Source organism: Thalia democratica, chromosome 5 (genome assembly GCF_965202585.1).
Source record: "Thalia democratica chromosome 5, ktThaDemo2.hap1.1, whole genome shotgun sequence".
NCBI classification, from domain to species: Eukaryota; Metazoa; Chordata; class Thaliacea; order Salpida; family Salpidae; genus Thalia; species Thalia democratica.
Window position 1 is genome coordinate 42,837,360 of NC_139169.1, and position 17,251 is coordinate 42,854,610.

The window sequence follows — 17,251 nt, forward strand, 5'->3', positions numbered from 1 at the left end:
TGCTTCACAAAAAGGCTATTTTAAAAGCTTGAAAACTCAGGCGTGTGTGAAGCTTTTATTTCAAACACTTTAAAGAAATCTCTCAATTCTCAGAATAGTTTTTATGACTGTTGTGTAGTTTACTAGTTGTATTTTTTTCTTGTTTTCTTATTACTTTTTGTACTTTTTGATAATGATGATATTTTAACTAGGTATTTAAGCTTGATTAACAACTATTTAAAAGCTTTTTCAAATTTTAATAAATTTAAGCTGGTTTGATACATCTCAGACATTTTTGCTTTTTAGTGGCAACCATTTAAAAGTCTAATTACTAATAAACTATTTTATTAAAGTATTTGAGAATTAATTATGTTAAATCATTTTTTTTAGCTTTTTGGAATACAAACAGGTAATAATTTTATTATGTTAACTAATTACTAAATTTCTTAATGAGTGTAAATTATTTAGCTCGCAAAAACTTTTTTCGAAGTAAATATTCTTAGAAATATTAAAAAGTGTTGATGATATAACAAATGTATAAAAGTAACCCATAAATTGTCTTTCAAGTTAGGTTTTTATAGAGAGTTAGGTTGTAAGTAAAATTAAAAAAGTTTTAAGTTTAACTTATTAAGTGCTTATGAAAGTACATATTTTATTAACAATATTATTACATAATTATTAAAGTATATTAGTCAATGTAAATCATAATCTAATGAATATTAATCTGAATAGGCATTCTATGTATAGCTAAAAGTCATTTTAAATAATAAGGTGAATAAAAGTAAAATTTTTCTCTAGTGTGACTAAAACTAAAACCATAAGATTATTCAAATGTCACTAAAACTAAAACTGCGGCCCGTGAAGATTTTGGAAACTAGAAATTTGGCCCGCGACCACCAACTGCCTGCCGACCCCTGATCTAAGCTTTTAAACATTGAAATTTTATTTTAATATCATAAAGTTTAAAAATTGATTGGTCAGTCTACTCGTTAAACAATTTTTTCAAAGTATTGTGCTTTATATATGCATTATTTATTTTTATTAACTGTGCTAAATAAGTATCACGAGTATAGAAGCTTAAAAAAAATACAAAGGCTTTGGTATATTATTTTAGGTTTGTTAACTATTAAACTTCGTTATGGTAAAGAAAATATATGATTTCACTATAAATTTGAATTTTTGAAAACTGTTAAAAATCACCAATATATGAATTCTTGATTTTAATATTTTGTACTAAAAGTGTAAAAATCAACAAAAGGTTTGTAAATTATTTGTATTTTTTTTTTCATATAAAGTTATATAAATACAAGTTTAATTCTAAACTTTGATTAATTTTTTTTTTGAATTACGTATCAATGCAGTTTAAGAAACAAATAAATTTTCTCTGCCTCAACAAAACAGAAAATTAAATTGCATATTAAAAAGATTATGTATATATTTTTTGAACACTTTTTTTATATTTATAAATGTTGTGTGTTTGTTATGTAAAATTAACCTTAAAGTATACTTTGTTAAAAATATAACGTTTACTTTAATATTTTTAATTTGTAGATAATATATAGAGTGGAAGTCTTTGAAAATATGTTATATTTTAAATTTTTACTTTTAAAATCAAAAAAAAAAATTCTGTTCAAATACATAAACATTTTAACAAAGCCTACAAAACTATACAACTGGAAAAACCTCTAAAACGTCATATAGATTTTGATCATGAAGAAAATGCAAAACAACTTTAAAGTTTACTGTGGCGGTTTTGGAAAACAGTTACTAGTTTTAATATATTCAAAATGCTATTTTATTTTAATTTAAAGAAATAATACTAAATTTCATATTCACAAAGGTTTAGATTTTTTCTTCTAATACTATAAAAGTGTTTCAAAAAAACATTCTTCCGTTTTTTTTTGACACTTTTTTTAAATTAAAAAATTACATTGACCTATTAGTCATGCTTTTTGTTATTTATTTGCACACAAGTTTATAAAAAATATTTTTTGTATAATACATTAACAATATGTTGTTCGAAAACTTTTTTATATTAGCATTGCTTTACATACAACTTTTTATTATTATTTTACAATTTTATTTCATCTTTAAAATATATTTGTTCAGCTATTTTTAACTACTTGAGTTCTTGAACCGTTTATAAAGTTTCTTAATCGAAATCAAATGAAGTTAAGGCTACTTTGTTGGGCAATGCAGTTATTCAACAACTCAACGGAACAAACACACTTTTCTTCTTAAATAGACAGTGAAACAACATCATGCTATACAATATCCTTGGAAAAATTATGATTGTGTTGAAAGTTATTGTATAATTAGAAGCTAAAATCGTTTTGTACATTTTAAATCCAAATATAGCTACACAGTTCTTAAACTATTTTGTATTGTTATTTAGCTTTCCGTTAAAGTAAAAAAATATTTTTTCTACAGAATTTTTAAATGAATTTATTGCAGAACAACTAGCCTAAACTATATTAATTTTCGATTAAATAAAACAAAAATTTATAGTTCAAAAGTTGCACAAAAGTTTTGTAACATTGAAATAATGATAGACCATATCATACGAAGTTAAGCAAATATGACTTATAAAAAACTAGTTGAACATTACATAAAGTTTTAAGTTGGTATGATTTGAAGATAATTAAAAAAATTCTAACATATTGTAGCTACAGTTAAAACACAAAAGAAAACTCTAAACAAATGTATCTAATTAAGGAAAATTCAATTGAAACAAAATTGTAACTTCAATGATATTTTTGTTCTAAATCTATTTTGAACTCCAACTTTTATCATTTTAGTGAGTTTTTAAGAAGCTATAAAACCGTTTTAAAGTTTGAATTAAAAATTTCTTAAACTTTTTCGTTTAAAAGTTTCTCTTTGTATGTCAATTATGTCAAAAACTTATAAAACTAGAAGATTACAACAGCCTTTTATAAAAGAAATAAAAAAACTTAGTTTAAGTATTATAATTTTATCAAAAGTTTCGCTTCTTATTAATAATTTGTATTAAGTTTTCTAAAGAAGGACAACTAAATTGTTCCAGCATCAAACATAACTTTTAGTTTTTTAGTTGTTTACTATTCATCGATTGTGAAAACTTTATTGACGTTTCCTTGTTTTCTGAAATTGATTTATTAAATTGTAGACTGTGCTGTAAAAATCATACTCTATATGTGTATAATTTAATTAGATAGTTATTAGTATTGTGTAAGTTTTTTAAATTTAATAATGATAGATAATGTTCAACATCAAGCTTGAATTTGATAAATGTTTACATCTTAAAAAAAAAGGTTTAAGCTTACATAACTTGGATTTTTATGAGTTTTTAGTAAGTTTTTTTTTAAATAAGTTTGTAATCTTCAGTACTCAAGAAAAATAAATTGATTTTTGATAGCTGTTTTAACCAGTTTTACAATATAATGACTAAATTTAAAATTAACGTATTGAAAAAATATCAAAAATCGTTTGAAAACGAATAATAGATAAATAAATAACTTACTTTTGATAATTTTTCATTAGCTTTTTGTTTTTGTAAAAATATTCAGCTTCTTCAATTGTTTCGATGAACTCAATACCACGAGTTTCTGGCAATAAAAGCGAAACAAACACTGCAACTAATCCTATTAGTCAATTAAAACATTAAAAAAAAAAGCAATTTAGCGTTAAAATATCAAAACTTTGTGTATTCTATTATTTTAATTTTGCTAGTTGTTTATTAGTTTTTATAGTAGTCGTTTTTAGCTTTTTATACAGCTTAAATTTTACACTGTAGATCATTAATATACATCAACTTATTTAAACATATTTGAAAAACTTAAAGACAACAACAAGTTATATGAATCTTTTCAACGTTAAAATGTTAAGTAATTAAACTTTTAGATATTTTTTATTTTAAATATAACATTAATAAGTTTAGATTAAAATAGTTACTTTAATTATAAAATTTCTTAATCTCTTACAACTCTTTATCCTTTTAAAAAATATTTATAACTTAGTTCAAACTTTATAAAACTTCGAAAAACTACTTGATATAAAGAGAAATGCGTCGGTCGAATAAGCATAATGAAATAAGTATCTTGGTATTTTTACAAAACGTTAAACAACGCCAAAGTTCAAAGTTATAAAAAAAGCAAATTATAATAAATACCTTTATTATCAATTAAGGCAGACTAAAATAAAGCTTTTATTTTTAAAGTTTCAATTGTTTATAGTTTTCATTCTAACCAACAACAGCAAATATTGCGCTAGGAAGCCAACTTATCGTATTTTGCAATGAAATTACAAAAGGTGCCGAAGCACTTCCGAGTCTCGCAGCTAAACTTCCCATACCAATACCGTTGCTTCTATAAAAAAAAAGTTGTACTTTTTGTTTTTTTATTGAAAAATGAGCAAATTTTAGTTAGCAGTGAAAAACTTAATATTTAATTTTTTTAGGGAGTTTGAAAAGTAATAGTTTATTTAAGCTACGAGCTCGATTTCTCATCGTAAAAACATAGTTACTGGCTGATGAAATGCAAACTTGTTGTTCTTTTTATTTAGTCTGTATACAGACTCTGTACATACTAAAAGTAATATTTTAAGAGTAGGTTTACTTTATTTTTACTCATTCTTACTATATGCTAAGTAAGCGATAAAAACTAAGTCATTCTTAATTTTTAAGTTTTATTTCAAAAGTTCTATAACTAATAGAAAGGAATAACTAAAACGAAAAAGTACGACACATTTTAATCATTAATTTTGAGTTTAAAAAAAATAGTCTCTAAATAAACAGTGCTAAGTGCACTTAAATTTTTTATATTTTACAGTGCTATGTGAAAATTCTGCAATAAGTAGGTAATTGGAGAAAAGTAAGTTTGTTAAATTTTGTTAACTTCTACAAAAAGAATTATTTCAAAAAAGGCTAGGTGTTTTATCTTTTAATAACGTATCTTGTTCTTAAGTTTAAGTACAAACTTTAATGTTTAAATAACTTTTTAAGCAATTATGTTGAATCAAAAACTAAATGTATAAGTACTTTTTACATCGCTATATGGTTATTTGAAAAATACTTTAAAATATTTAGAAAATGTACTAAGTCTTACCATTGTTTTACATCGTTCTGTAATTGAACTACTATTAAAGTCATTGGACGCTTCGACATTTGTTTCTATAAAATTAAAAATAATACTTGTACGTCAATTACAGAGGTCGGCAGCATTTAATAAGTTGCAGGTCAATTAAAAAACAGGCCCACTACATAGAAAAAGTCTTTCGTGGATTGCAGTTATTAAAGATAATTGTAGTAATCATAGTTTATTGATTAAAAAAAAGACGCTCAAAATATTTAGTCGTAGAACCTGGCGCACGAAGAACCTTTCAGTTATCGAGTCGTTTATCACGGATACATTATACCATCTTGTCCGGGACTATTAAATTTTAAATTCATTTGTGATGCAATAAGCGAAAATAAAGCACCAAACACTATTAAATTACAAACCAAATTGTAAGTTTTTATCACAAAAACTTTTATCTTATTGTTTTGATAATGTATGTTTTAAAGCTGAAACCATACATTTTTGCTTTGGAGGCTACATTTAGCCCGCGGGCCGCATTTTGCTGACCCCTAGTTTACAAACAGGTAATCAAATGTTACCAATTTTTCAGTAAACAAAAAAAGGCCTAAACAGTTTTTTGTAACAAACTTTATAGTTTTAATGTGTACCTTATTAAAGTAGGATATATTTCCGAAGTCACTAAAAAGATGATACCGAATATTCCCGATATTCCAAACTTTCCTAAAAACGCAAAGGCAGTTCCCAGTACTTGAAAACCTAAAGTAAAGTGGATTGGTGTTAATAAGCTCTTTGGTGCTTGCTTAATTTTTTTAACAAACAAAGATAAAACAATTTTTTTCATAGGTTTATAAAAACTTTTTTTTTCGAATGAACTTAAACTTTTATGAACTTAAATTTATATTTTATATAGAATCCTTTTTTAAAGGAAATTTATAGTAACAAACAATAATTTTAACAAATTTTGAAAAGAAGTTAACCTATTTTTTTAGATTAAGTTCATTGAAACTGATAAACAAAAATTATAAAGAAAGCATATAAACTTATTAAAACTTTTTACTTGAATCTATTTCTACTAGCTCTTTTATCAGAGTAGTAACTATAAGTGCAACACTTGCTACCAGAAAACTGATAGCAATGATGAGTCTACGGCCAATCTTGTCCGATAGAATTGCAACCAAAATATAAGCAATTATTTCTACGATCCCGTCTTTAAAATTATTTATTATGAAGTTCATTTATTTATACTAAAAGTTAACAAAGTGTCATCGACGTCACTAACCATACGAATTTAAAAACTTTCGTTAACTATCAAATCAATTTTAATCAGTAGTACTATTAAACTAAGCAACAGAAAATAAACTTATTAGGTTGTTAATAAAAAAGTCTCCAGCAAGGCTTCCAGAATTTAAAGAAACTCCAAAGTAAACAAAATAAGTTGCAGCCCTGTTAAATTTAAATATCATTAAAGTTATAAACAGTAGTTTACATATTGAAAATAAAAATAAAAAATCCTTAACTATTCAAAATTTAAAGTTAATCGTTTGCTAATAAAGATTCTATTGAAACAAGTTCACTGAAATATATACGCATAACAAAATCAAATAGTACTCTTGTTAATGTAAACTTGTTAACACATAGAAACATGTGTTAGTTAAATAAAGAAAGAGTACTGTTTAAATTTGTTTTTATAAAAATAATTTTAATAGTTGTTATTTTTTGATCTTTACTCTTTAATTTTTTTATTACATTAATGAAAGTTGTTTTCTGTTCAAAATCTATAAACGTAAAAAACTAAGCAAACTTTGGTAAGGTAGCGTACAAAGTAACTTATATTTTAAGCTTTTGCTAAGTTTTTAGTTGCAAAACCCATAACAAAATTTCTACCTTATATTTTTTAATATTGAAGTTTGTTTTTATAAAACATCTTTTACTTTTATTTAAAAAATCATTTAGAATTTTTTGCTTAAGGCTTAACACATGCTTGTTTTTACTTAAGTAGACTAAAATATAAAACTAACTACAAATAAGAATAGCTAATAGCAGAACTAGCTTTACATTTGAGGCTGATTAAATAATAAAATAAGAACAAAGTTGTAATTCATTAATTTTCGAAAACTATTATCTGTTTTATACAAAAGTTTTAAGTAAAAAGTTTTTAACATTAACAAGTAACCAGAGTTTATAATGTTAAATTTTTAGCGAATAAGATATCATTAAAACTTTATTTGAACTAATAGTTAAACATTTTTGTAGTTAATTTAAAACTTTTTATTTTTCTAGTGTACGTTTTCACACTATAAAAAGTTAGCTAATCAGCAATCAGTAAAATAGTAAATCCACAAAAATAACTACTATGTTAACCTAAAATTATTTTAGTAATGTAGAAAAAAAACTTAATAGTTATTTAATTTTAAATGTAAACTAAAATTATGTATTTAAATCAGAGTTTCCCAAAGTCAGCAAAATCGGGGCGATGTTTAGCTACCATGGTAGACATTTACTAGTAAAAGAGCTAGAAACTAATTAACTAAGGAATGGGGCATAAAATTTCTGTTAAGTAGGCAATTATAAAAATAAGTTTGGGAAACCCTGAACTAAGTACATGTCAAAGTAGAAGTTTTAACTTTAGTTAAAAACAGTAAACAAAACTTTTTAAATATAAACTAAAAATAACCAGCAAAACATGACTTTCATTGTTACATTTCTTGTTGATGAATACTTTAACAAACCAAAGGAGGAATATTTTTGTTCTTTTTTTGACTATATATATAAAAAAAATTATCACAAAAAATATTTGTTATATTTCAAATTAATAATTATTAATTAAATAAACTATCTGCTCTAATCTTTTTTAGTCAGTAATATTGCTTTTTATCCCTTTTAAATGTATTTTTTAGGTAATTTGTAAGTTACGTTCGATGTTGTGCGAAACATCGTTTTACAACAAAGATAGAAAAATCTAGCACAAAAAAAAATTAATAAAGAGTTGCTTACCATGGACTTTTTTGAAATTTTATTTTCTGCATTCTTCCAAAAGCTTTTATGTGTTTTCTTCTTGCTTATACGTGACATTTGAGTTGTAACCTACACATAAGTTTAGATGACTCTACACTAAATAATAAGTTCAAAAAAATAAAAATAATGAACATGAGGGTATTATTGAACACGATGATTTTATTTAATATTTACAAGTAAATGAGTAGTTTTGTTAGATATTTTAAAACACTTTTATAGTTGAAATTATTATTGCAAAAAATTTTTAAAGTAACTATTTAAACCACTAAGAAAATCAACATCTGTTCTAAACTTGAAATGATTGGTAGTTAAAAAAGTTGTTTTTTATTTGTTTGTTTAGATCGATAAAGATAGATGTTTTAAACTAAAAAAGTTAAGTTTAAATGAAAAGGTGATAAGATAAAAGAACTTGTACGAAATGTATAACACTAATACCTTTATTTCTTTTACAGTTTTCTCGTTTGCTAGCAACCACCTTGGAGATTCAGGAATAGTAATGGAAAACAATATAAACGGCGTTGCAATGAAATTTAGAACTAGCTGAAGAACAAAGAAACATAAAAATAAAAAAACTTAAATTATATATTGTCATCACTATACATTTAAATAAAAAGAAAAAACGAATAAAAATTGATGCAAACTAGAATCTTAATATTATTTTTCCGTGATTGTGTCATTATCCTTTATCAATAAAAACTTATTTGTCTTAAACATTTTAAACAATCAATATTTACCCTGATTACTTGTTAAAAAAAAACAATTTGTAAAGTTTTAGTCACTTCGTAATTTAAATTGGGTCACATTATTATTGCACTGCATGACATTTTCTTAATTTAATTTCGAGTTCAGTAAAATTTTTTAGGAGTCGTTAACTTTGCACGAGCCGTCGCTTAAGCAAGAGTCTTTTTTTTTCAGTATTAAAACATTTATTTCTTAACGCTTTTAAGGTTTCATATAACTTGGACAAGAACTAAAAATATTGTTCAAATGATGGTTTAATTTAATTTTGTGTCAACGAGAAAGTATAGAGTATAAAAAAAAGTTTAAAAGAAAAAAAGTTTTAAACATGAGGAGTTTTATATATACTTACTTTATATTTAAAAAAATAAAAACACTCTTACATCAAATGAGCTTTAACTTTTTGTGTGTAAAGGAGAACACCAAAACTATAGTACATACTACTAAATATTATTTTGTTTATATAGTTTTTTTTTTAATAATAAATTATTAAAATATTTTTTGTGCAGTTGTTAATTACTTAGGAAAATCTAAAACTATTATCATAAAAACACATTTTTTATAATATATATTTAGAAATAAATAATAATTTTAGTTTCAACTAAACTTTTGCTCAAAATGTGAGTATGTTTAAAAATATAAACAAAAAAATTTATGAATGAACTTAATAACAAATAAGGTTAAAGTTTATATATTAGAGAGTATTTATTAAAAATTATATTGTTTAGTGTTGTTGTATATCATTTAACAATTTTGATTTTCAAAAAACACAGTTGTAATGCTGTTTAAAGCATGTTTTGTTTAAAATTATTTAAAAGTTTATTTGCTTTGAAAGTTATTATATTTATTTTGATTAAACATATCTACATTTTATATAGTACAAAACCTAAAAACAAAAAATACTTATCACTCACTACACTACTAAAAAAATTAAAACTGTTTTAGTTTTAGAAATTGATAATTAAACTTACAAGTATTTATAAGCTTACAATATTAGAATACATATGTAAAAAATAACATTTTTTAACTAAAAATAAAATTTTTAATAAGTATGAGACAACATATACCTAATATTCCTAATATTTAGTTATTAAACTACCGTTGAACTTACATGACATCGTTTTACAAAATTTAAAGCACTAAATCAGATTAATTAGGTCATAGTTTTTAGTTATTATATTATTTAAAGTATGTATTTGTAAAAAAAAATATTGCTTAAAAGTCAAAAATTTCAAACAGAAATAAAAGTGATTACATTCAGGAAAAAATTTCAACAAGATAAAAAATAACACCTACTGAATCGTAACCTTTTACGTATTTTAGTAAGTTAAAATAGTTTAAGTTAAAGTTTTATTATATCTATTAGTTCATAAACATAGTCAAACTGTTTAAATTTTATCAAATACTAACTTTATTAAGACAATTTAAATAGTTTTAAATAAATAAGCATTGTTGTTTTATCATAATCAAGTATACTTTGGCTGTTGTAATATTTAAAGAAATCGGTCGATAAAGTATTTAATTCAAAGACATAACCATTAGTTTTTTCCAGCTTCTAAACTTATACGCAACGATGGTATCCACAATAAACCCAACTGCAAACATACTGTTGAAAGTCGTAGACACTAATGTTCTTTGCTCCAATCGCACAAACTCTGTAGCTGGTTAGAACAAAGTAAATTACAAATGTAAGAAAAGAAAAACATATAAATTAAAAAAACTGGTAACTAATTAAAAAATGTATTATATACAGGTAATTCTTTAGTAAGTAGGCATAGACAATCTTTTAAGTTTTAAGTTGTACAACAAGATCTAGATAAATTAAATACCTGTATTATCTCTATAATATCTCTATAAAAGATATTATAGAGATAATACTCGAGAATATCTCTATAAAAAACTTATTTAGCATTTGATACTAAAATTTTCATAGATACATGCTTGCAAAATACCGGTATATGAAATTATAATTACAGTTTACCATTATTACTTATTTTGGAAAATAAATTTAGTTTAAGTAAAATAAAATATTTCTTGAGAGTTAGTGTTAAATGAAATTTATCAAAATAAAATTATTTTATTTCTTAAACAATTTACCTAATACTTAATCATTAGAACACTGTTGAACTTATATAACACCGTTTTACAAAATTTAAAGCACTTAATTGAAAAAATACTAATACAGTCAGACTAATAGTATTTGAATAATTTTTGGAAACAATTATATATAAGAATTTAATATTTTTCCAACCGAAAGTGAACGACGAAATGATTAAGCCAATTATGAAAGCCGCAGTGAAAGTTCGAAGTATCAAGAAAGTTGCAATTGTATTGCTGTATGGTGTTGCAAAAGTGCAAACAAGTGCACAAGTAAACGTCAAAATACATGTTCTTTTTCTCCCTATTCTGTTATAAGCAAAAACGTGGTTTAGTTGAATAATTCTCAGTGTTCTTTTTTGTTTCAGTATCTAGTTAGTTTTAATTATAAGATATAAAAGTTGTGAATTTTATTGTAATTAAAAGAATTTTAAAAGTAGAAATTTTTTTTTTTAAATAGTATTAGTAAGTAGCTCAAATATCAAAGTTGAATACAAATTTGATAAAGCAATCAAACAATCGTTAAACTATAAAATAACAAAAATTATTACTTATCTGACAAGTGTCCAAATAAAACCGAACCAACCAAGCTACCAGCTTCATACATGCTCGTAGAAAGAGAATTGAGGTACCTTTTATTGCAAACCAAGTCAAACTAAAATTATTATTTAGTTAGTTTTAGAATAACATTTTTGAATATCATGTTAGTGTTAGATTAAATTGTGCTTATTAAAACCGTTGAAAAAAGCGTTTAAAAAAGTTTATTATGTAGCTTTTCTTAATATTCATAAAAATGTGTACAAAACTTTGAAAAGTTTATCATATATGTTTTTTTTAAAGCATTATCATCTGTAATATTTTAATCTGTTTATAAAGTTAGAGCACACTCATTTTTTAGACCGAATATGGATTCACAAACAAATCACAAAAGCTGAAATTAATAACAAAAAAAACGTAAAAGTTTATACAAGAAAAGTGGAAAAATTAATTATAATTATAATGTTTTCGTGAATTAAAACACAAAACTTTTTAAAACGTGTAAAAATACACTATATTATAAATATTTTAGTTTTAAAACTAGTATGCTGTAATGTATCTAATAATAAATACCTTTGTTACAGCAGTTTCAGTAAATATGGAGTTATCATATATGTATCCTTGATCACAATCGATAGGGAGTGCAGTCTTATCCACACAATTTAAATTTGTCGAATTACAAATTGACAAATTAAAACCATACCTGATTTCAAAGTTTTAGTACATTTATTATACAAAACATGTTACCTCAAAGAGAAAACTTATTAAGCTTAACTCTTTTGTTATACTTATTTTATAAGTTTGAGGAGTAGTTAATTTATAAAAACTAATAATGTTTATTTTCTATTCAAAATAATATTTGTAGACATATGTGTAATCCATGCCTTTATTGAACTATTATTATAAATAGGAGAAACGTCTTTAGTTTTAATAACATAGTTGCTTACACATAACTTTTATTTAAAATCATTTAGTATAAAAAGTTGTGTAGTTCTTAACTGACAACTATTCTAAATGTGATTAAAGTTTAATTTTTGTTGCCTTACCGTTTACAACCGTCGTAGTCACCTCTTACGACCGGAGTTGTGGAGTTGAGTATTACGGACTCGTTTTTTATGAAATTACTTAAAGGTTCAACGTCACATCTGAATATAAAAAAAAAATAATTATAATTTACAGGATATTTAAAAGTTACACGAAATTTAGTAAAAAAACTTATAAAATTAGTATTTAGTCGAAATAAATGAGTAATTATCGTGAATTGAATGAAGGATATACGCTCCTGCCAGCCAATGAATAATTTCCTAATCTTTTCTGCCGACTTAAAACATTACACTTCTCTGTTATTTATTTTACTAAGATTTTATGTATATTGTTTATTGAACAAAAAAAACGCTCAAATATTTGGTCCTAGGACCTGGTGTACGAAAAACATTTCGGTTATCGAGTCATACACCAGGATATAGTTTAAAGTCATGTCCAGGACAATTTGTACTTTATCTGTACCATTTATTACTAACTATTGTAATTGCTTATAAAGAAAATTATGAGAAATGTGCACACATCATAGCAAAAAAACATAAAAATTAAATTGCTTCTATTTTTATGAGCAGTCATAAAAATAAACAAGTTAAAGGTATTTTTACTCAGCAAAGACATTATAAACCCTTAAAAACTTCAGTGTTAATAAAAAAAAACTCTGCTGAGTTTGTTGTTTATGAACATAATCTTTAAATTTTAACTGTAAATTACTCTAGAAAATAATATCAGATAACAAGCTAATGCTTAGTAAAATTTTATCGTCACCATCAAAATTACATGTATAATAATTGTTCTACGTTTAATTTACAGACAATTGCGAAACAAAGTATATTCTTTTATTTCCATTTTAACTTGTTGTTCAGTACAATGCTTTTGACCTACATTTCTACAGTACATGTGTTGCAACAAGTATAAGCGGTGCCAAAATACTTATGCGGTGTAAAAAGTATGTAATAAAAAAACACTTTAAGTTTTAATGAAAGCAAACTAACCGGTGCTTGGGTGAGTAAGAAATAAATACTGGCAAAAGTACTTGAAAGCTAGCTGTTAACATTCCGTATAACAAAATACCTACTGTTGCAATTTGTGAATTTTTTATTAGTTTGATATTTCTAGCAATATTTTCGTAGTTAATCATAATGCTCTGTTTTGAAATTTTTTTTAAAGACTTATGTTTATCTAAATATATTTATAAACATTAAAAAGACGTGTAAGTTGGTAAAACAGCCTTAAAACGTATTAACTTATTTGATCAAACAATTAATAACAAACATAACTGTGAAAGAATTTAGAAAAAATTAGAACAAACTGTTTAAACCACTAATAATTTTTTTAAAAGAGAAATATGTTTACCATCGGTATATTTACACATTTATTCTATTCTATTTGTAGCGCAAAATCCTTAAATTAGTTATTATGTAGTGTAAACAATTTTTATTTAACTTTTTTTGTTATATAAACTATTTTATGTTATGTTGTTGTTAAAATATTTGTTTTAATAGCAAACTTTACTACTCCTAAAATGTTTTTCTCATATAAATTTAACAGGTTATTGTACTTGAATATATCAGTATTTTGCAGAATTAAAAAAAATTGAAGTTATGTTCGATCTTAAACATAACCTCTAATTTTTTAAGTGCAAAATACTGTAAATACGTAAAGCAACAATATCTTATAATCAAATTAATTATTAAATTTAATTTATCTATGACTGGTTAACACATATTAACATTAAAACGTAGTTATTGCTTAAGATAAACTAACTTTGTAAGCATTTAAAACTGTTTTTGTTTACATAAAAATATATATCATCTAAAAGTTTTAATGTTTTTCATATGCTATAAACACAGGGGTTGGTAAACTGTGGCCTGCCAAGCGAGAATTTTGAATAGCAAAGCTTCTTTTAATATTAAAACAAGAAGGAAGTTTAATCTTTTTTAATAACAACAGTTTTTCAATAACCAAATTTTGCTTGTAATTAAACTGATTTGCCTATATAATGTTTATTTTAAACAAAATCTATTTTTAAACATATTCTTTATTTAAAATCAAACTTTTTCGAATTCTATGTCCGCTAACAAACTATTTCTTTTAATGTCTGCTTTCATTAAACTTAGTCAGTTTGTAAATAAAAGCTGTAGACTCCTGATTTAACATAATGCTTTAGTACAAATGATAATACTACTTTTATCTAATAAACAATACTGCATTTTCCATTACTAGTTAGTTTTCTTCAATATTTGTCAATATAAAGATACAGTATAAGCAAGTATTTAAACGTAAAAAAACTATGTAATGCTTTTTTTGAATTTAATATTATCAAACTTAAATAAGTTTACATACAAAAAGCAAACATTTAAAAAAGAAATAAGTTGTAAATGTTGAGAAAGTTTTAACCAATGAAGCATATAGAAATATCAGTATTTTAAAACCTTTAGAATTAGACATTGCAATGTTTTTAATCTAAGTCATTTTCCATAGGTCATTTCAAAAACTAAAAACATATAACTATCATATATATATATTTCTACGTGCGATAGTTGTCAGATTTCTATCATCAAGTAGCCTCACTTCTATTTGAGCATGAAGTTTTAAGTTTTAACAATGTGAAATTACTTAATATGTGTAGCTCTTTATTTCTGGAATTCTACCTACTGCGGTGATGCTTGTACTTTTACTAGTTAAATCAATTACCTAATATATATTTATGGTTATACTTCTTTTAGAAAAATTTAAGTTTAGCTTTTTTTAAATAAGCTCGATACTATTAACCAAAATTTTTTCTCTATCTAATTGATCAAAACGCTTATAATTAGTTTGTGCTTAAAGCTCATATATAAATAATTGTTTTAAACAGTTTTCGCTTTTGTTTTTTAAATTAGCTTTGTAATTTATAAAACGCAAAAAAGTTATTTTTTGTAAATAAAATATTACGAATTAAATACCGGCCAAATCAAATCCCAACCGATCAATTCCCTCACGTTCAATTCCCATCCAGGTAAGTTATCACTCGAATGAATTCTCATTCGACTCAATTCAGTTCATAAATATTTCAAATAAAATATTTATTAACCTTTATATATGTTATACTGTTAATTCAAATCAATAGTTTTATGCATAAATTCTAATCCGTTTAATTTTTGTACATGTAAAGTTTAGAAGAAAGATTGATTATAAGTTTCAGTCAAGTTGCATTCTTCTTAAGTTTAAAATTTCATATTACCTTAAACATTTCGACCAAAAAAGTTTTTTTTAATAACGTTTAACAATCAAAAAAAAAATTAAATATTAAGTTATAACATTTTTTAGGAGGTGTTTAAAATATCATAAAAGACAATTGATAAATATGCATTTAAACATATTTTAGATTATATTGATTTTAAATTATACAATAACACAAATATGTTTTAGCCTGTATTATTTTAAACATTTACATCAGTCTTTGTGTAAAAGTAAGTTTTTATTAGTTGTTTAATTTTTATTTTAACTCATCTATTTTCACATGAATAATAAAACATATGTTTAAGAAAAAAATCTTCATAGTTACAATAAAAATAAGCTCATTATTAGGTAGATATAGTACAAAATTAATTTAGTTGGTTAAAAAGCTAAGACTTAAAGAAAAAATTGAATAACAACTGAATAAGAACTTTTTTGAATAACAATTTTTTTTAAAAAAGACTAATTTTTCTATAATAAGCTATTCGCCCCGCAGGCATCAAATACTTAAGATTGTTGTTAAATTAAATTTAGGAAGTATTGTTTTAAACAAGAAGTGTGAAACATTAAGCTCATTAAAACAAAATATTTTTAAAAATTGCACTTAAAAAAATTATGCCGAGGAATATTAATTTCTATAGTCGTTACAAAGGTAGATTTAATTGGACATAAATCAGTTACCGTATAACAGGAACGGGTCACTTTTGCACGAGCGTCACTTTTGCACGAAGACACTTTTGCACGAGGGTCACTTTTGCACGAAGGGTCACTTTTGCACGAGGGGACACTTTTGCACGGCGACTCTTTTGCACGAGCGTCACTTTAGCACGAGGGGACACTTTTGCACGGCGTCACTTTTGCACGCAGGGTCACTTTTGCACGAGGGGACACTTTTGCACGGCGACTCTTTTGCACAAGCGTCACTTTTGCATGAGGGGACACTTTTGCACGACGACACTTTTGCACGGAGGTTCACTTTTGCACGAGGGGACACTTTTGCACGGCGACTCTTTTGCACGGAGGGTCACTTTTGCACGAGGTGACACTTTTGCACTAGGAGACACTTTTGCACGGCGACATTTTTTTTAAATTAATTTTTTTTTTTAAACTTAAATAATATTTGTTTTCAACGCAAGTTGTTTTGAATAAATAAAATGTGGTAGTTTTTTAATGAAATTTTAATGTTAAGTTTTTATTTGAAGTTTTACTTAGAACAATATAATAACTTACCACAAATATTGTTACTATTGTTATTAAATTAATTTAAATAAACTAGTTGAATACATATTTTCAATTAAAAAAAAAATTTTGAATACATTAAATGAAAGTAATCTGAATTTTGATACTTTTTAAACAGAATGATAAACTTAATTTAGTAAGGCTTTAAAACACAAATTTTGAGTATTATTTTTACTTATTTTCTCTCTATGTTATAATTAGCATTATATAGCTATTAAAAAAATGTTTTAAATTTTTTTTATTTCAAACATTTGTTAAATTATAAAAAAGATTTACTTAGTTTATGAAGTGTAAAGGTATTTCAGATTTTACCTGATGTTTTTTTTTTATTT

The 17,251-nt window shown here is 24.3% G+C and overlaps 1 protein-coding gene across 3 annotated transcripts; it reads right to left on the bottom strand.

The window, feature by feature from the left end:
* Window positions 1-2,565: 2,565 nt before the first annotated feature.
* Window positions 2,566-13,592, bottom strand: LOC145835937 (solute carrier family 22 member 16-like). 3 transcript variants are annotated; one of them, XM_082943703.1, is made up of 15 exons: window positions 13,454-13,592; window positions 12,467-12,565; window positions 11,994-12,123; window positions 11,435-11,538; window positions 11,038-11,192; window positions 10,323-10,447; window positions 8,484-8,588; window positions 8,028-8,117; window positions 7,708-7,793; window positions 6,394-6,476; window positions 6,091-6,240; window positions 5,681-5,789; window positions 4,204-4,322; window positions 3,479-3,563; window positions 2,566-3,099 (listed from the first exon to the last, which is right to left on the bottom strand). In XM_082943703.1, the coding sequence occupies exons 1-15, from the start codon at window positions 13,513-13,515 to the stop codon at window positions 3,057-3,059; spliced, it is 1,545 nt and encodes a 514-aa protein (XP_082799829.1). In that variant the 5' UTR covers window positions 13,516-13,592; the 3' UTR covers window positions 2,566-3,056. The 3 variants fall into 3 exon arrangements, with proteins under 3 accessions (XP_082799829.1, XP_082799828.1, XP_082799831.1); XM_082943702.1 differs by having other exon boundaries at window positions 3,479-3,599; XM_082943705.1 differs by lacking the exon at window positions 6,091-6,240 and having other exon boundaries at window positions 3,479-3,599.
* Between the last annotated feature and the right edge of the window lie 3,659 nt (window positions 13,593-17,251).